The 22219-nt window shown below is 37.3% G+C and overlaps 1 protein-coding gene across 1 annotated transcript; it reads left to right on the top strand.

Moving 5' to 3' along the window:
- The first annotated feature begins 632 nt into the window (after positions 1 to 632).
- LOC126041679 (coagulation factor XIII B chain-like) lies at positions 633 to 12195 on the top strand. Its single transcript, XM_049807722.1, has 11 exons — positions 633 to 779; positions 2303 to 2503; positions 3003 to 3188; positions 3977 to 4153; positions 5843 to 6022; positions 6366 to 6458; positions 7144 to 7326; positions 9717 to 9920; positions 10377 to 10559; positions 11299 to 11540; positions 12029 to 12195. Exons 1-10 carry the CDS (start codon positions 698 to 700, stop codon positions 11508 to 11510), a joined length of 1701 nt encoding a protein of 566 aa, XP_049663679.1. The 5' UTR covers positions 633 to 697; the 3' UTR covers positions 11511 to 11540; positions 12029 to 12195.
- The last annotated feature ends 10024 nt before the right edge of the window (positions 12196 to 22219 follow it).

Here is a 22219-nt window from a genome sequence, read left to right as displayed (position 1 = left end):
AATTGCATTTTCTTAGAGCAAGGCCAAGAAAATGAAAACTGTAAATTTATACCCTCCCACCCCCAAATTTAAAGATTATGCTTCCCAAGGGTGGAACATGACGCTAAATCAACTAGTAGCCATTTAGTTAGTTAGGTGATTATGCATTGTAAATGGGGTTCTATTTGTTTGTTTAAAAAAAGACTCAAAAGGGACTAGCTATATACAGCAAAACACAACAGACAGATAATAGTAGTCGCTATGCTCTTAATGCAAGAGCCTCCAAAATTAATAATATATAGAATACAACTGACTGGTTATATATGGCTAGGCTGGAGGACGGGAGAATTTTCTATTTCCTTTTATTTGAGCCAAAGTAAATAATCTGATAACAGAATGCCCTTTAAACTTGGAACTCGGGAGGTTCTGTGGGGAACAGTGTTCAATTAGTTTAAATAGTTCCATAAGCTTGTTGCCTGGTTTCACTGTAAAATGATAAATCCTGTCCTCTTTACTGATGTACAGTATGCCAAACTGAAGTAGAATTCTGCAAGTCTAGTGTTAGAAAAACTAAAATAAATGAAAATAGTGTTTTCAGTGAAATAATTTGCTACAAAATACCATGGAAACCAAGGCATTTGTGAATACCTTTGAAAATCCAGTTAATTATTTACAAAAGTAATACTTAGGGAGTTTTCACAGGTGGTGGAAACTGTTGATGGAGACAGTAATGAAGATGAGATTTAAAAGCTCTTTTTTCTTCCTAGTTATGATGTGTTCAGGCAAGCTCTTTGCAGAAGGTAAATACACTGAAATCTATTGTTAATAAATGTACATTGAATCTAGAAAATGCAGTCTAGGTAGCAAGTGTAATGTCTTTCATATATTTACCAAGAGTAAACACTTTTTTAATTATAATTTTGTTGTGAGGTGGCTGATGATCATGACTCAGCTGTTGCTGTAGCTTAGGGCTACAGATTCACATCTAAGCTTCAAAGCTGTAATATTGCAGTGTTCAGATTTTTATTCAGAAAAAGTTTCTTTTGGAATGTATTTGAGTGGTTTTAAGGTACTTATACAAATTAGATTTTGTACTATTAAAACATTTTATGTATTGAATTGTCTTGGTGATTGAAGTGTTTTGGCTTTACCACAAAGCAAAAGAGTGGAAGTTAAGTGGAACCTGCAGAAGCTAGTCTGGGGTGGTTCTGCATTTCCTTATCCCTATTTTCAGCATTGCTTAAAATTCCTGGGTTTATATAGCTTACGTACCACTTGAACTGCAAGTTCACAAAGCTGTGGACTGTATGTGAGGCTATACCTCCATTAATTGAAAAGGTGTCCCTTTTTTTTGCATTTCATTTTGTATCTGCTAATTTATATTTAATTCTAGCATATTTGTTGCAACTACTTCTGTCTTCACTAGTTTTCTCCTTATGCAAAGCAGTTGAAATTACATTGATATCCTTTGGAAAGCAAAACAAAAGGTATGTAGGTAGCAACCATTTCTGTCTTTATTTCTGTCTTCATTACTCTCAGGTTTGGGTTTCTTTTTTTTATTATCTAGATGTGATAACTTGGCTGTGTTAGGAAGGGAATTATTAAAAAAAAAATTATCTTGGCACTTTCTCTTTAGTAAAAATACTAAACTGGCAGAAAATTCTAGTAAATACAGTAAATTCTAGTGCTGTTGAGTGAAGGAGCAATAGTTTATTATTTAGGTTCTAATATGTGTAGTGTGAATACAGCAGTGCCAACTTGTGGGAAAATTCTGCCCTATTATACTGAGTTTCATGGATGCTGATTCAGTTTTAAAAACTTGATTCTCCAGGTTGATTGTCTTGTAATGCCATGGAGAGAATTTTTGAGACTCAAAGGATAGTTTTATAAGAAACAAACATAAGTATTGCTTTTTGGTTTGTTTGTTGTTTGATTTTTTTTTTTTAATAAATTAATGTCCTATACAACATAACTCCTTTTAAAGGTTTTCTGCTATTACTGTTTTGTGTGTTGTTTTTTTTTTTTTTTCAATTGCCGTTCTACTTGTTCTTTCCTTAACCTCCGTTTTGTCTATCCTTCTGTTGACTCTATTCTTAAACTTGCTGAAGAAAGGGAATTTAACTCATATATGTCGCCTCCTAGAAGTTTGTCATACTGTTCTGATAATGTTTGCTGAATTGTGAGGGGCTATGGCATAGCTAATCTTGACACTGTTGCCACTGGATTTTAGAGCAGACATCAGTATGTTTATGCAGCAAAGGGTGCTCATGCTTACATCTTCTGGGCTTAAATAAAGAGTCAGTATTTATTTATCTTTTTGCAGATAAACCTTGTGATTTGCCACATATCGAAGGTGGAAAGATTGCCCAGTACTATTATAATTTCAAAAGTTATTATTTCCCTATGCGTAAGGAAAAAAAACTTTCCTATTCTTGTATGGTTGGTTATACAACTGAAACTGGGACTCAAGATGGAAGAATAACTTGTACAGCAAAAGGATGGTCTCCAGTGCCACAATGCTACAGTGAGTTAGCTCTCTCAATCTCGTCATTGCTTCTAGCAGGAAACTTTTCCAGCTGGATTTTCTGGAACATACAGGAACAGAAGCTACATAACAGAAGGGATAAAATGTGTAAGTTAGGACAACAAGGTGAAATTAATCCTTTATGTATATAAACTACATATGTTATATATGGAATATTTTTACAATAATATATATTTTAAGGGCTTTTACCATGTAAGTTTTTATAAGAATGCCGAAGTGCCCAGTTTCCTTATTTTGGGAAAACTAATAGATAGTTTCCCCTCAGATGTATATCTTGTAGAGCCTCCCTAGCTCTAGATTCCTTGGTTGTCATGTTCCATGTTATTACCATTGGTTTGATGATTACAGTAGAGTTTCTTCAATAGGTCAAGAAAACCAAGACTAGATGAGGATAGCTAAATCCTTTCTTTTGCTTATCAGAAAACAAAAATATTCCATTAATTCTTTCTCTCTAACCAAGCTATCTCCTTTCATTTAGAAAAATGTAACAAGCCTGTTTTGGAAAATGGGTTTTTTTATGGTACAGAAATGTACTTCAAAATACATGAGAAGCTTCAGTACAAATGTAATCCAGGCTACCACACTCCAAGCGGTGGTACTGAAGATACAGTGAAATGTCAGCCAGAAGGATGGTCCTCCCAGCCAAGCTGTGCTAAAAAATTTGGTAGGATTCTGCATTTTTTTCCTTTTGAATCTCATTATATATATATGTATATATATATATAATTCTATTGTCCTTGCTGTACCTGTAGGGCCAAGCTGCCTATGTCAGGTTATCATTTGAGTCTCCTAAAGCGGGTTCTCAGCTGTACCTCATGGGAAGAAGTGGTCAGATTTCACATGCTGCTAGTTTTGTGAATTGGTATAGATAAAATTATATGTAGAAGGAATCAGTATAGATGAGATTGCATTGTTTCAAATAAATCTGTTACCATCCAAACTTTCTTCCCAAATGACACCTGGAAAACTTGTGTAAACTACTGCATTTTAAATTGTTCATTATTTGCAAAGATTTTGCCTTGGATATGACCACTTCTAAGGTGTATCTAAAGAAAAATTTAGATTGATAACTTGAAATTAAAAGAGCAATTAATATTATGCATATGCTTTATTTGTTTAAGAATCATGTCAGGTACCCAATTTACATCACGGCAGCTACTTCACAGCCCAACAGGAGCTTCGACCGAATGAAACACTACTATACGAATGTGATGCGGGTTATCGTACTGCAGGAGGAAACTCTAGAGAAGTAGCAGTGTGTCTAATACATGGGTGGTCCCTTACTCCAAACTGCACTAGTATGTAACGGGCTGGAAAATAATTCTGTTTGAAATGCGATTTATTCTATAAATGAACAAAAATTTGCAAAAAGGCTTTTTTTTATAAGCTGTTGTGTGGGTGGAGGGGAAGCCTTCCTCAACTGGTTTTCACTGCTGTGTGTTTTCTTTCCAGAAATAACTTGCACCTCTTTGAGTGCAATAGCACATGGAGGTTTCTATCCTGTGAAGGAAATCTATGAAGAGGGAGATGTAGTTCACTTTTTCTGTGAGGAGAATTATTCTGTCAGTGAATTTGACCTAATCCAATGTTATTATTTTGGATGGCATCCAGATCCTCCAGTGTGTGAAGGTACCTTATTTTTATAGTATTACTATGTCAAATTCTTGGTGAAAGACTAGAACCTTCTTTCATTAAATGCTTTGTGAATACAAAATAAAAATATGCTTTTTGTACCAGTTCACAGCCTAAGTAGAAATCAAGTGTTAGCTGAAGGGCATGTAGCCAAGGTAGCAGGGAGGAAAGGAATGATAATTGGTATTAATGATCAGTGGACTCTAGCAATAGACCAGATACTGTCTCTTGCTGTTGTTTCTCTGTATGTTGTATCCTCGAGAAGCAGGAGTCAGCAATTACAGGGAAGTTGTTCATCCCCTGAAGCTCAAGTTAAATCAAGTTCAGATTCCATGAAGGTTTAATCAAGCATTTTTGATCCTGCCTTGTGAAGTGGGAACATCCCTCTTGAGAGGCATTAAAAATAAAATTTATATCAAGTTCCTCCTGAGCATGGGGATTGTGGTACTTTTCAGAGCTTTACAGCCTCACCAAACTACATGTTTTCAACAGGATTAACTAGAAAGGTCATCCTGAGGACAGAAACACACCTTTTGCAATTACTATCACTTCTCCACTCATTGGGGGATAATGCGTATTCTTAAAAGAGAAATTTTCAAAAGAATGAGAGGTCTAGTGAACCAGATGAGATCTAGTATACAGCAGAAAACAGTACGAACATTTAGGTTAGCTGAAAATTTATAATATTGTTTAACATGCCTTGATAGTCGTGGGTCATTGTCTTATCTGGATATTGCCCCCTTTATGAGGATTACTTCTGAGCTTTAGGACATCTCACTGCCTCGTGGTAACAAATTCTCTGCTTTATATACAAGGGATGCTAGATGTTGATGATACAGGATGGGACAATCAATCATTCTTATTGATTTAAGGTATCCATTTCCAATACATTTTTATAGAAATTTTTCTTGTGAAGTATGTTTTCTAAAGCAAATTTAATAATCGTTGTGTGGGTGGTGCTTGAGATTAAAAAAAAAATTATATTTAAACTTTAAAAAATACGGATGAGTTAAGCACAGTTTTCAGTAAAATTAGTGCTTTGTAATTCCTTTATAGCTAATCTTGTAGAAGACTAGGTGACTGAGTATGAAGTTCATCTTCCTTTCCTAGAAGATACTGTAGCTTTTAAAATGCACTAGAAGCTCTCAATTAAATGGCATGTTTTAGGACCCTAGCCCTGTATTTATTCTGATGACACAGCAGAAATTTTTCTTGAGTGAGTGCAGAGAAGGTGGGGTGCTCAGGTGAATGAAAACATGGCCTAAATCTAGTTTTGAGGATACAGTAATTGTAAACTTAATTTGGGGGTAGGAAATGAGCTATAATTATTGCTGCTTCTGTAGCATTAGAATTAATACAGAAGCTGCTTTTAAATATTATATCAATGGAGGGTATGGGAAACCTCCATTTCCTGAAGTCCTTTAAAGACCATTTTATTAAGTCTATGTGGAGAAGTTACAAGTTTGTTTAGAGCAGTGCAATAGCATAATACCTCTATTTCATATTTGTTGAACGTAAAAATCACTTTTTTGTTCTGGTCTCCCATTTTGTTAAGATGGGAGTAAGCAATTACTCTGGCCCAACCAAAAAAGTCTTTTGAGTAATAGGCTTGCATGTTGTATAGTAAAATTAATTGTGTCTATTGTTTTGATTAATGAGAAAACAATATGCATTTTTTGTTTTCAGATGTAAAAAATAAATGTCCTCCACCACCGCTTCCTCCTCACACCCATATCACCACAGTTAAAAGAACATATCACAACGGAGACAAAGTTCGTATACAGTGTCAAAGTACCTTTGAAGTAAGAGGATCTGAGGAAATCCAGTGTGAAAAAGGAAAATGGTCATCACCGCCTATTTGTATTGGTTAGTAGTTTTGTGAAGACTGACTACTGAACAGAAATGATTCTTCAAACAATGCCTTAATTTTCTGGGCAGCCTTAGTTTCCATATTTGCAAAACTGTTTGTGTCATCCTCTGTGAAAATGCTTGAGAGGTAAAGTGCTGCATAGTTTGTAGACAATCCATTGTTCACAGATTAAGGAGAAAGGATGAGCTAGGTGAATTCAGCTGACATCCGTGTTGTGTAGTTCTCCCCTGGAATATTGCTTTTATTACATCTTACAATGCTTCAGTGTCTGTCTGTTTTGGTATTTGAAAATGAGTTATTTCTGAGAAAACTGGTTCTACATTTCTGCTATGGTTATAGGAACTATGGATAAACAGGCATCTGAGGCACCGCCATCACTCGAGGCAGAGGCAGCAATAAGGGCAAGCAAAACATATCACAATGGAGATACAAGTAGGTGAACGTTGCTCTTCTATTTGAAAGGCACTTCAGTACTCTCCAGTGCTATTTATTATAGGCATTGTATGACTACTGTTGCTACTCTTCTGCTGTAGTACCGTTCCTTACCCTTGAAAATGTTTGCATGTGCTACAGATGTCAGTGTAGCAGTCTGAATGAATGAAAGGCCAGTATTGCTTCTAGTGACTATAAAGTACGCCTATAAGCCTGCTGTGTATTTGTAACTTCATTTCATATGTTATCATTTACCTTCAGTCATTCTGTATTCTTTCTGTTAATGTTGTCTGAACATGCAAATTCCTGAGGATTTTGGTGATCATTTGATTAACAGTTCCAGAGAGTTTTCTTTTGTTTAATTTGAACGACATATGGGTTAAATGTTTCAACCAACAAATAAAGACCATCTCATCACAGAAAAAGAACTCTTCTATATTGAGTCTAAACTGGTAAGAGTCAAGAGTGGAATTAGATGAGGAGTGTAGATGTAAATAGAATGCCTGTCTGCAATTCAGTAAGGCAAGCATAGAGTTTCTGAAAATGAAATTTGAAAAAGAAATTCTATTGGTTTACATTTTATTTGTATGTAAATTTTTTGCTTAGTCTATTATTAGTCTGATATTTTCGCCAGTGTTAACATTGTTTTAATGATCTAATTACCCATCTCCCTACCTTGTATTAGAAATGCAGCAAGACTGTACCTCTCCACCGGTGATTAAAAACAGTGTTCTCTTTGGTCCATTATTGACAAGTTACAAAAATGGTTCCTCGGTAGAATATGGTTGTCAGCGTTACCATTTTTTGGATGGACCTAGTACTGTTTACTGTGAACAAGGAAACTGGACAGAACAACCAACTTGCTTAGGTAAGTCTTGTAAGAAAAAGAAAGTTTTGTCATACGTAATATAGAAAGGTAAAACCAGAAAGAACTTCTAGGTAATCCTTTCTTGACCACCTTTAATAAAGATTCCAGAAACATGAGGGTGAACCAATATCAAATACACCTAGGCCATTCCTGCTAGGTGTCCTCTGACCTGTTCTTACAAACACCCAATTAAATAGATTCCTTGGTTTTCCTGAGTGAGCTATTCTAGAACGTAGCTGTCCCTGTTACCTAGGGGGATTCTCTAATTTCATTCTCCCATATTCTCCATTTAGTGAATTTCTTTCTGTCCTTTGATAGATGTTTAGAAGGATTGACTGCAGCCCTTGCCAAAATGGCTTTTAGATATGATTAATAAGGAATACAATGACTTCTTGGACTTTCATATTTAAACCTTCAGCCCTTGTTTTTATTATGTGTCCTTATATCTCTAATTCATTCTGGACTTTCTAATTTTTCCATGTTGTTCTTATGTATGCTGTTCAAAACAATGTATAGAACTCCCATTAGGAATTTACCAATACTAGAAGGAATACTACTTCTGATGATCTACAAGAGTTGTTTGTTTATCTTTCCTTCCTTCCTGTAACAAAATAATTCTATCTTACTAGTATCCTTTGTTAAATTGACTCACTTTAAGTTTGTAATCTACTGTGAAAATGCAAATAAATAACCAGTTCAGTTTTAATTCCTTATCTCTAAATGGGTAAAATGTACCTCGCCTGGACTGAAAGGTCTAGATCAGCAATCTTGTATCTGAATACCCAAATTTAACACATCCTCTGAAATAATGAAAACTCATTTCCTATGAGCATTATTTGTCTCCTAAGCATCCAAATAACCACACCATTTTTTCCAAGTTTTCTGAGATTTCTTTTCAACCCTGACCTAATCAGATCAGAAAGAGCACATACTGTAGTTTCAGGAAAATATCCATACCAATTTGTTGTTATGGTGCTGTTATCAGAATGCGTAATAACTGATTTCTTCTTGCCTTTCCCTCAGAAAAGCATTAATAAGGGCCTCTACCAGGCAGTGATTCTTGTGGAACTTGTAGAAATTTATTTTTGTAACTGTCTGTCCTGGTTTCAGCTGGGATAGAGTAAATTTTCTTTCTAGTAACTGGTATAGTGTTGTGTTTTGGATTTAGGATGAGAAGAATGTTGATAGCACACTGATGTTTTCAGTTGTTGCTAAGTAGTGTTTAGACTAAATCAAGGAGTTTTCAGCTTCTCATGCCTAGCCAGCAAGAAGCCTGGAGGGGCACAAGGAGTTGGGAGGGGTCACAGCCAGGGCAGCTGACCCAAACTGGCCAAAAGAATGTTCCATACCATGTGACATCATGCCCAGTATATAAACTGGGGGGAGCTGGCCTGGGGGGCAGATTGCTGCTTGGGAACTGACTGGGCATTGGTTGGCAAGTGGTGAGCAACTGCATTGTGCTTGACTTGTTTTGTATATTCCAATTCTTTTATTATTATCATTATTATTTTCTTCCTTTCTGTCCTATGAAACTGTCTTTATCTCAGCACGCAAGTTTTAATTTTTTTTTTTTGTTTGTTTGTTTTCCCGATGCTTTTCCCCATTCCACTGGGTGGGAGGGAAGTGAGCTAGCGGCTGCATGGTGCCTTGTTGCTGGCTGGGGTTAAACTACAACACTGTCCCTCTGTCAGGCTTTACTGCAGTGTAACAGTGGTTTCAAAAGTTAATGAGGTTAACTGTCTAATGGAAAGCTAGGCTACTTGCAGTAATCCTGGCACTAAATTTTAAGAAACCTGTTAGATAGCAACCAAAACAATATTGACCTTGAATAACCTGAAAAAGCCAAAGAAGAACAGAAAACTTCCAAAAAGTTTTTGGAAGATCTCTAAATTATTTTAACAGTGACAAAACATAGAAAAAAGCAAAGCAAAGGGAATTGTTAAAACACTTCCTTAGGCTAACAGTTTAAATTTACTGTGTATTAACTACTACTATCCTCGAAGGGCTTACCAAACCTGTCAGCCAAATCTGACGGGTTAATTTTGATGGATGACTATTTTCATTATAGAAGTCCTTTCAAGTTACAGTAAAGAAGTTCTTTTCTTCTTCAATGGTAAACCCAGGCTTCTTGTAAAAGCTAGATCTTGTCAGAAGTGTGTGTTCTGTGATTTACTGTTCCCAGTTTAGGCTTTTTTTTTAATGTTATTTCAGTTACTTCAGCCCATTTCTTTACATTTGCATTCTTTTATTTATGCATGTATAGTTCTTCTTGCAAGGTTCGAAAACATTTTAGAACTATTGATTTAGATTTCTCTTTCTTGACTCCTACAAAAGGGAGCTAGGAAATCACTTACGTTTCCTTTTTATTGAAGTACGCTTTTATTTCCTAGAACCATGCACTCTTAATGTAACTGATATGAACAGCAACAACATAGAGTTGAAATGGAGACAGGAAGAATTAATTTTCCTACATGGTGATCTCATAGAGTTTGAATGTAAACAGGGATACAATTTTGTCCAGACTACCATTCCATCTCCCGGGAGGACACAGTGTAGCCATGGCAAACTGAAATATCCAAAATGCATTATGCAAGGTAAAACAATATTTATTGCCTTTTTAATTATCAATCTTAAACCTATTTAGAAAAAATTTGCTTTGGCAGTGCAGGCCTGGAATCTGTTGTAAATCATAGAAGCTTAGGATTCAACAATACAGATACGCACAGATATCCTTGCATAAGACAGCTATATTGTTAAATATATCCAAACATGGAAAAACAGGGCAAGGCTGTAGAAAGGAGGGAGGAGCTCTTCTCCAAGTCCAGGGAACCCAAAGCTCTATAGAAAGAGAGCTGTAAACAATTAAATGCACACAAGGGATTTGTTATGGTTAGAATTAAGCAGGAGATTGCATTCTGATCTGAGACACAATGAAGTACAAAAATACGCTGAGAGCTGATAGATATCTAGTGTTGACAGGCATTTAAAGCTGCTGATTTGTTAGTTTCTGAATCTGAATGTTTCTCAAGTGTTTTTTAACATTATTCCAGCTCCTGCAGAAAAATGTGACTCTCCACCTTCTATTGCAAATGGAGCTCTTACTTTCCCACCCTTGACCCAGTATGACAGTGGTTCTTCAGTTCAGTATAGTTGCTCTGACTATCATTTTTTGCAAGGATCTGAGAGAATCTACTGTTCTGAAGGACAGTGGACTTCACCACCAGTTTGTATAGGTAGGTGTGATAAGTACACACTTACTTCTCTCTATAATTTATAGAATCATAGAATAGTTCGGAAGTGACCTTTAAAGGTCATCTAGTCCAACCCCCTGCAATGAGCAGGGACATCTTCAACTAGATTAGTTGCTCAAAGCCCCATCCAACCTGACCTTGGCTGTTTCCAGGGATGGGGCATACAAAACATCTATGGGCAACCTGTTCCAGTGTTTCACTGCCCTTGTTGTAGAAAATTTCCTCCTTATATCCAATCTGAATCTACCCTCTTCTTGTTTAAAACCATTACACCTTGTCCTGTTACTTCAGGCCCTACTAAAAAGTCTGTCCCTGTCTTTCTTACAAGCCCCCTTTAAGTACTGGAAGGCTGCAATAAGGTCTCCCCAGAGCCTTCTCTTCTCCAGTCTGAACAACCCCAACTCTCTCTAAATTCAGATACGTAGAATTTATAAACTGAGTAGATCTCAACTTCTTTTTTTTTTTTTTTCTTTTTTTTCTTTTTTTTTTTTTTTTCCCCTCCGGTTAGAGATGAAAGTTTTAATAGAAGCACATGTAATTTTGTCTGGCTTTTTGTTTCCTTAAGTATGACATGCCTGCAGTATCCAAAAGTACAGTGATTTCATGTATAATATATTAAGAGAATGGGAAATAATTTACAGTTTTAGTGTAGACTAGTCAAAATGATGCTATTTCAAAAATAACTGATTTATTAACACTGATTAAAGTCTCTCTTCTTTAGAGCCATGTACTTTGTCAAAAAAGGAAATGGAGAAAAATAATGTGCTGCTGCAAGGATTCTATGAAAATCAAATTTACTTTTACCATGGGGATTATGTTGGATTTTACTGTAAACAGAACCATTTTGGAGCAGAATCTGGTACAACTTTATTTGAAGTGCAGTGTAAGAGAGGACAGCTGACGTATCCAAGGTGTGTTGAAAGAGGAAAATAAGTATGGACTTAAGGAAAGCCTATAGGAAGGGTATGTACACGTTCTTTATCTAATATTAACAGCTGAATTAAGATGGCCTCATATTTTCAAGATCACTACAGTCATCTTTGAGAAATGAGTGTTCAGTGGTAATGGTGGGTCTGAGCTGAAGGGGGAGGGAAGTGAAAGTGCTTTGTGGTATAAGGATTGAGAATGCAGCAGAAGGATGCAATATTGGCATACACATGGGAAATTTAGGATGAAGGAGTTTTGTAAGGCTTACAGCGATAAACTTGAGGATGCATCACAATCTGGAGGACTTGAGCAAAGTGCCACGATGAGAAGATGCTGAGCAAGTGGTGCCCTTTGTGAGGATATTGGTGATTTTGATAGCATGAGAGCTTTTGTGACTACAGAATATAGCTAAATTGAGATTTAATTTCATGCCCTTCAAATGGACGTTAAACTCAATTTTACAGTGCGAAAGGAGATGCCTATCGTTTAGTACATCTTAACAGCACCCATGTCTCCTTCCACAGGTAAGAAGCCTCTAAAGGACAAGGCTTGAGGGACAAGAAAAAAGAGCAAGTATTTAAAAAAAAAAATGTGTTCAAGGGATCTATGAAACCATTTAAAACCTAAAAAAACTCAAGCAAGCATCTTTGTTTTGCTAATTCAGAGCATTTAAATTATTAAAATATCTAGTGCAACTACTTTGTATGATTTTCTATGACACTTAAACATAGGTACTCTTGGGGCTCTGCTTGTGAACATGTGTGACTGAAATTATGAAGAAAATTCAGGAATATGGACAATGTTTGCCTCTCAACCATTTTAGTATGTGTCCTGGTTTCAACTGGGATAGAGTTAATTGTCTTCCTAGTAGCTGGTACAGTGCTATGTTTTGAGTTCAGTATGAGAAGAATGTTGATAACACACTGATGTTTTCAGTTGTTGCTAAGTAGTGTTTAGACTAAAGTCAAGGATTTTTCACCTTCTTGTCCCCAGCCAGCAAGAAAGCTGGAGGGGCGCAAGAAATTGGCACAGGACACAGCTGGGGCAGCTGACCCAAACTGGCCAATGGGGTATTCCATACCATGGGACATCACGTCTAGTATAGGAACTGGGAAGTGGGGGCAGGGAATCGCTGCTTGGGGACTGGCTGGGTGTTGGTCGGCGGGTGGTGAGCAATTGCCCTGCGCATTATTTGTACATTCCAGTCCTTTTATTATTGCTGTTGTCATTTTATTAGTGTTATCATTATCATTATTAGTTTCTTCTTTTCTGTTCTATTAAACTGTTCTTATCGCAACACACGAGTTTTACTTCTTTTCTCGATTTTTCTCCCCCATCCCACTGGGGGGGGAGGGGGGAGGGAGTGAGCGGCTGTGTGGTGCTTAGTTGCTGGCGGGGGTTAAATCACGACAGTATGTTTTAATAAAAAAGTCAGTGTAAGGGTTTCTTCTGTATTTTATGTCTAAACTCCATCTTTCTGTGATTTCATTGCACGTATGTTGTTCTGTATTGTTTTCCAAGGTTTTTGAGTGCTGTGTGAATAAATAAAACAAAAAAGAAATTGAAGCACTTAAGAAATAGACAAATTCTGCTTATTTAATCAAAACCTAGTCAACCATTTGGTGGGGAAAAAAAGGATGATAAATAGCATGTGGAATGTTATTTTTACAATAGCATTCCAAAATGCTTTCAAAAGATTAAAAGCCATTGCTTTGTAAAGTGGTATTTAAAAATGAAGGCAAATAACAATGAGATTTAGTAATTTAACATAATGAACTTTTGATGTGTGACACGTAGATCTGAACTAGATGTTCTCTATAGCTTTTTATTTCTAGGTCATGTTACAAACTAGTGTAATGTGAATTGATGAGTCTTTCTCAGTTAAGAAATAATGTAAGAACTAGGTTAAACAGAATGACTGGTGATAAGTTTAACCAGTAAATTTTGGTGTATTGAGCACTGTTACGTTAGTAGCTGCCGTCTAGGCATGCTATGCATTCAGATGCTGTGCTGGGGCCCAAATACATAGAAATTCATCTCAGTCTCTGAGTTTTTATGTCCTAATCATTCCTGTGTCTATGAAAGATAGAAGAAAAAACTATTTCCCTTGAACATGAAGGGTGTTTATATGATGGACAAAGCAAAGTCTTGCAAGGCAACTACATCGGTCACCATATCAGTAACACCACACAAGGTCAACGTTACCTAGGTGTCAGTATCAGAAAAACAAAATTTGAATACGGATGTAACCAAACTGGGATGAATGGGGAAAAAAGTAATTTGGGGCAGGTTGTTTATTTGGAAGGATAGCGGTGTGGACAAAGAGAGGTACAAACATGGTGAAAAGAGGATCAATAAACAAGAAGCAGGGTAATACGGTATGCATATGATACAGCTGAAACTCTCCAGGGATACTAGTCAAGCAGCTCTGTGCTTGATAGCCTTAGTTTAGACCAGGCCCAAACCCCGGATCCACAGTCTTGACCATACCACAGAGATCAATCCTGTTTCCGTGGTCTGGAAGACCTGTTCAGGGCAGGGAGGGAAGGCACGTTCTCTAGCTAGCAGGGAGAAACACCCGAGACAAATGGATGGAGCATCCACCTATCACTATGGTGGTGCACATTCCAGGCCTGATGGCATCAGCATCCTCCTAAGTTGCTTCCTAATACCAGTCTGTGCTAGTGTATTTAATTCTCTTGTTCTTGAGGGGTTTTTTTGCAGCATGTTCAGGACAGCATTCAGGTATTTTCTCTGGTAAAGAAAATGTGGATTTCTTTCATTTTGACATTTTCAATTTTTTTTGCATGAATTATTTGAAAACAAACTTGTTGCTTGCAATTTTAAATTTGGGGCTATGTTATTTCTGTTAATTAGCACAGCAAAATTAAGTGAAAGGAAGCGAGAGGTACAGCTCGGGTTTCAAAATCTGAAAAAGCTCAGAAAAATCTGTGGGAAATCTTGAAAAAGAAAGATTTACAACATGAACAGTACAAAACCAACTGAACACAGAATTCTTATGGAAGTTAATGAAGACACAGGAAGTGATCGAGTTGCTTGTTGGAAGATAAAGAAACTTTGTTAATGACTCCTTTCCACTACCTTAATTTTCCCAGGATATATTAATGCAAATGTGACTAGACAGTGTGGGAAGACCTAGATCAGCTACACACACTGCTGTGGTAGCAGAGAAGCTGCTGCAGGCACACAGCTCAGGCATGCTGTTGTCCTAGTGTGGGTGGGATGCTGAAAGCACATCTGTCAAAATGCTGTGCTTGGTGTACGTGGAATACATAGCGCAAATGAGGCTGAGTGACTTAGAAGTCCAGGAGTGTTTCTGACCCCCTAAGTGTATTTAGAAGCAGAGAAAGAATTTGTATCTTAGACTTACCAAACTGTGGTGCTAGAATAACTTTTAAAATAACCATCAACATACCAGAGACCTCAATTTAACCCTTTAACAGTCCTGAACTTTTGCTGGCTTTCTGCATAGTTAGGTACAGAATTGCAGAATAAGAATCAGGTTCCTCAGGACCCTGTCTGGCTGAGATTTTAATATCTCCAAGGAGATATCTTCTAACCTTTCTGGGGAATCTGTTCCACTGTCTGCCTACCTCATGTTGAATCTTTTTTCCTAATATCTAACTGGAACTTCTTTTGATGCAGATTTGTGTTGTCCTTCATCCTATCTATCATTGTGCACCTCTGAGAAGAGTATGCTCTATCTTCTCTGTACTCTCCCATTAGGAAGCCAAAACCAGATATAACATCTCCTCCCAGCCTTCTCTTCTTAAGAAACATTCAGAAAAGAATGGGAGGTTTTTTTGATCATGTAAGGCATGATAAAAATGATTATTTTATGTTTCTGTTGGTGCCTTTCCTTGTGTAGCAGAGCCTTCCAATAGCATCAGAATGGCAATAGATCTCAGCTTTGTCATTTGACAGTGATAGTGCTGGCTAGGTAGTAGGTAGATGATATAACATTTCTGTGCCAGCTTTGGCTTGTGCAAATTTTTTCAAGATCAGCCTTTTGTTTGTTATTATAGAATCATAGAATGGTTTGGGTTGGAAGGGACCTTAAAGATCATCTAGTTCCAACCCCCTGCCATGGACAGGGACACCTTCCACTAGACCAGACTGCTCAAAGCCCCATCCAACCTGGTCTTGAACACTGCCAGGGATGGGACATCCACAGCCTCTCTGGGCAACCTGTTCCAGTGCCTCACCACACTCATTGTAAAAAATCTCTTCCTTATATCTAATCTCTCTCAGCTTAAAAACATTGTTCTGTCATGACAGAGAGGCCTTTCCTCTTGCCTAGCAACCTTGTGCTTATGCATTTTTTGCAAATATCAGCTGAAAAGGCATTCAGATTTATTTATAGATTGTAATTTCTGTTTTCCAGTTAAGTTCTTGCCTCTACGTAATAGAGGAGACTGACTTTTGTCTGGATATAAACTCACAGATCAGGGCAATTCCTGTAACAGTCAAAGTTTTGAGTGCTGTATGTGCTGATTCAGACTGGCACGTTTTAATCAAGGTGAACCTGTGTCCCAGTGAAGTTTCAGCAATTTATATTGGTTTTAAAATGTTTCATGTAGTGAAGCTGGTGGGCCTGTTGCCCAGACCTGTTGTTTTTGAGGAGCTCTGGATGAAGCATAAGAATATTTACTAAATATAAAAAGACCCTTCTCTTTAAAAAGCAGAACTAGGGAAAATAGAGGGAAAGAGATTAAAGGTCAGTCCCCAGAACATTTGTTGGAAGTAGAATTCGGAGTAATTTCCTATGTTTTAATAAGTGGTGATTTACTTTCTGAAATCCTGATGTAGAATTGCTGGGTTTTAAAGTCAGTCAGGTATCATAGGCTTCCAATAAAATATCCAATATCAGAAGGGGAAGGTAGTTGTCTCGGGGAATTTTGGGTAGAGCGGGTACAAGAGCAGTACCACACCACCGAGTGGCATATAATTTAAATTTTTTTACTAAGCAGCAGGTTTGGTAAAGCAAGGTGATAGTAATTTCTACTGTAGGTGTTCTGTTCTATGACACTGACAAATCAAAGGCCCTGCTCTTCTGGTCTATGTTAAACCAACACTGTTGTCCCAGGAGAACGGGCCACTCACTCCAACCAATTGATGTGTCAAGTGCTGGCTTCTGCCTGCCCCTACTTACAGTGGGCTCAGTTTTCTACACAGTGCTGGATGGACACTTGTGTATGGAGTTCCCCTTCCCTTGTCCTGAGAAGCTATTGTTTTCACTAGGAATTAGACCGTCAGCATAACCTGCTAGTGGCCTCTCTAATCACATCGATCCAAGCTACTTGATTTTATCTGCATGCAAGTCCAATTAAAGATTGTCACCAGAACTGTTGCAAATATGTTGATAAAGAAATTAAAATCTAATTATATAAAAGAGTTTGGTTTGATGAAGAAGTAGAAAATTGTGAAGCATAGGTATGGGAGTGTTAAGTTTGAAATGTAGTCATAGGAACTTAGGAACTTTAGAAAATGTACTATGTGTAACTACAAGAATTCAAGTATTGTCTAAAATCAGTTAACCACAGAAACTTTGACAAAGATTTGTTGGTTTGTAGTGTTTTGTTTTAGGAAACTAAGGAAACAGCTATGGACACTAGTTTGCTGCTTGGAAACCCCTTCCCCTTCCCACCTCAATCTAATTATCGAGGATTCCAATCAGTAGAGTTAAGTGAGATTAACCAATGATTGTTTTAACATAAGAATATTAATAAGATGGTGTGCCTGAAGGACCAATTATTAGAAAGGTTATATTTAAGAATAGACATAGTATGCATTTTTATGTAAACTAATATAGATGATGGTGTGAATCACACTGTGCAGAATCACCTAAGAGAGGTCAAGAAGCGGACAAGTGAGGAAGACTATGGAAGACCACCAGAGGCCTTCTGAAGACCACCAGAGACCTTCACGGCGCCTGCGTGAAAAGACATTTACATATGCTAATGATTTATCAGAAAGCTAATGATTATATATAACATTTTCCAGAAATTTAGTGAATATGTATAACAGGTGTGTATTTAACCTGCATAGTTAGACTAGCCAGGTGCACACACTAGGTGGAGTGATCCCCCATGTGCCCAGCACTGCAATAAAGGAGTGCCTGCTTCTTAACTTCTCATTGCTGTTAAGGAGTCTTATTCTGGATTTTGGCAACAGAACCTCTGTGAACCTCTGGTCTTCCACCCCCAGCATGTTACAGAATGTGTGAAGTTGGCAAACGTGAAAGAGCAAAGTTTGTCTGCTGCTGCTTTGTTACCCAGCTCATACCAGAGTAATCTAGTCAGAGCTGGGCAAAAGCAGTCAGGTTCTTGCTTATCTGAGCAATACTTTCAGGTGGGCTTCAGCCCATGGCACTAGTGCAGAAGGCTGGTCTTGTTAAACATCCTTCTGTGTTAAGGCAAAACAAAATTGATTGTATGTGATGAGTATAGTCCTCTTCTACCTTGGTGTAGACATCAGATCTTTTAAACAGTGCCTGTATTTTCTCAGGTGAATATAAGGAAACATGATCTTCAATAGAAGGAACACTTTCTTTTGTCTTTTTTATAAAAAGAAAGAAACAAATGAAGAAATCTACATGTTGTGTAATAAAAATGATGCAACCATTTTGGAGCTGACATTGGAAATGGCTGCCTGATCAGCAATTGCTATTTAGAAAAGGTAACTCGGTGTTTTCCAATGACTGACTTACAAATGAGGCTAAAAGTTAGTGACCTATACAGATCTATAAAAGTTAATGATCTATGAAAAGGGGCAAGAATGGTGGCAGATAAGGTAGAAATTAATTTTCTTTTAGTTCACCTTTGTTGTTGCTCTTAGTGCTATATTAAAAGGAAAAATTCCTGAGTAAGAGACCAGTCTTTGTGAAAGACAGGAAGATTAGGTGGGGAGGAAGTGAGCCAGAGAGATTGGACTCGAGGTGAAATCCAGAAAGCTTTGTTATATGCAGTTTCTGGGGTTCACTGTTTTATATTGCAAACCTGCCAGGACTCCATAAATGGCATTTGGTGCGTAGGGTCATGTTGGACTGGTATGTAAGAATCTAAATTACAAATAAATGCCAAACACCTCTAGAAAGATTAGTCAGCTGTTTATATTTGGTTTTCTCTAAGGAGTGTGCTTAGTTTGTTCAAACAATGATTAATATAGGTGTTAATATTGGATATTTGTCACTGAGACTTTTGTGGGCTTTTAGAAAAAAGACTTTATGCAAGGTGCTGTGAAGTTCTGCCAGTTGTATGAAGTGGCACATCAATGATGGTGAAATTCATTTAATGTATATAGTAATAGTAATATCTGTTGGTGCTCGGATGGATGTTATCATTCAGTAAACAAAACAATGCCATGTATGTTTTTGAAGGGAGAAAAAACAACTCAAATTTGATTGCTGTTAGTTAATCCTGTATTTCACAATAGTTCCTAGCAGCAAGCGCATTGGAAGAAAACAATGACAGTCCTAAAAAAGAAGATAGTTTAAGAAATTCCACAGAGAATAATCTTGAAAATAATCTTAGTATTGTCATGCGAGGATGGAGCTTGGTTCTGTCAAAATTGTCCTGCTGCTGTAGCCCAATAAATATGATTTTTGCCATTGCTAATAAAAGAACACAGGGTCTGCATTGACTGGACCATGTAGAATCTCTGCATTTGCCTGTGTTTGTCTAGAGTTGATTTTAGCTTGTTTAGCTGTGATAGCAGTTTTTTAGCAATCACCCCATTGGCTGCCTAAATATGTTTTAGTTTAGCTCTAATTTGTACTGGTAACAAGCAGTCATTGAGCTATCTATGACTCCAGACTAAAATGTGGTGTGGGAAAGGAGAATGTGGGATGATACAAGGATGAACAGAGGTCAAAGACTGTAAAAACAAACCACAGTGGTCAAGCAGTGGACCCAGCAGAAGTGCAGCTTGGTGTTGTTCAGGTAAACCCAGTTTTAGCAGACAGAGATGCTGACTAACTAGGATCAAAAAAAGTGGACCATATTAAGAAAACACATGCATGTAAACACAAGAAGACCTCAATACATAGGAGGAAGGGACCCCTGCTACTTACATTGAACTCTTCCCAACAAAAACCTTTATATGCTAATGGTTAGCTGTGGCATTCCCCTCCTGTCTTGCTAGCCTCCTTGAGAAAGGCTGGTGCTCTCCGTGAGAGGAGCAGGGGAAGGATGAGTGTAACACCAGAGAAAGTGGTTACAGTTTTTCCTGTAAAACACTTTAAAAAAAAAAAAAAAAATTACTGAGGCTTTCTTGCATTAATTTGGACTATGAATTATTGGTAGTAGACTAACAATAACTTGGTATTTTTATTAGGCAGTTAAGATTTTAAGCAGACTGATAATAAATTATGGGTTCCACATATAAGGTGGTTTTGCCCATAATAAAATTTTAAGTTTGAAAAGCTAAGCACACTGTATCGTGTGTTACAAACACACAGTGAGTTTTTGGTTATGGGTTTCATAATGCTTCTGTGTCAAGTCCAGTCTGAAAAGTTTTGTGAAAAAAGCATTGAAGTGTTGTGGCAACAACTGCGTCATTTATCTGCACAGATGGACTGCTGTGTTGCAAGAAAATTAGGGGAAGAGATTGCAAGAAGACCTTCAGGAACTGAGGTAGTAAATACATATATATACAATTTGGAGTACAGAAAATAGCAACTCTGTTGCACAGGACATCTTTAACTTCTAATGCTTGGAAATGACACTGCTGAGCCACACGGTACTCTTTCTGCTGTGGATGGGCTGTACTACATGTAAAGATAAGTTACTAAATGAAAATCTATGCTTTTAACTGACATAGCTGGTGACAAGAAAAACAAACTGGAAAAAAAATATTAAACTATACCATTCACTTTTTATAGAATTCCTGTCAGAAGTTTGGAATGAGAGTTATAATTTAGAACCATGCATTTGAGAATATTTGCTTTGTATTTTCTTGTATAAGCTTGCTTCTTTGCCTTGTGCCTGAACTTAATGACTCTCTGTTGCAGGAATGGGAGGAGGGAGAGAGGGGTTTGGATCATTTAAAGAATCACCTCCAATTGTATTAGCAATAGAAAAATGATTTAATAGAAATTTATATAAAAATGCAACTTCACGGAATTTGATGGCAAGGTTCACTCTATTACTTAGTACATGGATGAAATGCACACAGGAAAATTAAGTTAGAATCAGACTAAACGTATGTATATAGAGACTGAAAATGTAATAGGGTAGAAAAAAATATTATAGAGTAAAATTGAGTTAGAATTAATTTCTTGTGATTTGTGCAAAGATCGGGAATGTGGGAAAGGGTAAGGGACACCCTCTAACTGAGTCACAAGGTTCAGAGAAGACCCCCTTGCTTTCTAAACTCCTGTCAGAGTCTGGGTGTGGCTGGATCGACTCCTAGTCCCAGACTTGGTCAATGGTTTATATCTAAAGGGATTATGAGTGTAATAGCAGCCTAAATTTCATTCACAGTTGAATAAAATTCATGACAGTAATTTAAGTATAAATTTAAAAGTAATAACTTATAATATACTTGCTATAATATACTTACTATAGACTATTCAGGTTAGTACATGTGCATGCATAAATACACTAAGAGATACACATATAGAAGAGTAAAAGAGAAGAAAAGAGAGAGAAAAAGACATATACCCATTAAAAATTCCCCTCGAGGTCAGTGGAAAGATTAATGTTGAATGCTTTGGCATCTTTCTCAATGGGCAAAGGGTCGAGCCTCAAGGAGCAGAGAGAATCAGCTCAGGCTGTGTTGGTTTTCAGCAACAGACCTCTGCTTTTTGCAAACTGGAAAGTTTGTGAGCTCTGAGAGGTGTCCCACCCAGAGGGAGATGCTGGTTGCAGCCTGCTGCGGTCCGGGAGAGCTCAAAGGGTCTCACTTAGTACTTCATTTTATAGGTTCAGGAGATGATTGGCTTCAGTCATCAGCAAATTGCTAGAATCCCAGCTGTGCTGGCACCACTTCATGTGCAGATAAGGAAAGCTCTGAGGCTGTCTGAGAATAACTTAAAACACAGACACGGGGTGCTCCAAGGTTGTCAGGGGAGGACTGGAACATCTCAAGGTTGTTATGAGAAAGAACTGGCTGCAGGTGGTTATGAGAACTGGCTATCTCTATTTCCATCCCCCCACCTCCACTGGGCAGCAGGAGTCCTTGAGATGCCAAGCATAGCTCCCTGTCTTAGCTGTGTGAGAGCTCCTGGCACAGTTAAGGGTCACTTAACTGCCCAACTCATTACACTTATGCTAAGGCCCAGAGAGCCTTCTTGAGTTTGGAAATCAGCCTGGAGAGGGGGAAAGAAATGCACCGCCACACTCTCATAAAGGACCTAACTTATTACAAGCCATAACTCACTTAAAATACATTAATCCATATAAATTCCTTTGTATTTTAATTTGGCTACTATTATTCTGAACACATGCTATTAAAAATGCAGAATAATGATTTGATTTCAAAACATTATACAACACTTAAAAAATACAGGTACTTTGTTATTTCAATAAATTATATGATACAAAGACCTTTATTAAAATAACCAGTTTTAAACTTCATGATTGATCCATTTAAATCTATTCATCATATCAACACTATCCTCCCCGCTTTGCCTTTAAAAGTGCTTTCTTGTATATACATCATACTTTCCAAAAATGATCCAACTTCTTTCATTT

The sequence above is a fragment of the Accipiter gentilis genome, chromosome 8 (assembly GCF_929443795.1).
Source record: "Accipiter gentilis chromosome 8, bAccGen1.1, whole genome shotgun sequence".
Classification (NCBI taxonomy): Eukaryota; Metazoa; Chordata; class Aves; order Accipitriformes; family Accipitridae; genus Astur; species Astur gentilis.
The sequence above is the reverse complement of the archived record's forward strand: the minus strand, read 5'-3'. Positions and strand labels throughout refer to the sequence as shown.

Bases quoted from the DNA above. Each gene is read 5' to 3' on its own strand.
- LOC126041679 (XM_049807722.1), top strand. From the start codon at position 698: ATGGAGACAGTAATGAAGATGAGATTTAAAAGCTCTTTTTTCTTCCTA. The intron at 3,189-3,976 runs GTAGGATTCTGC...TTTTCTTTCCAG, and splicing joins AAGCTGTGCTAAAAAATTTG to AAATAACTTGCACCTCTTTG. The intron at 6,459-7,143 runs GTAGGTGAACGT...ACCTTGTATTAG, and splicing joins ATATCACAATGGAGATACAA to AAATGCAGCAAGACTGTACC.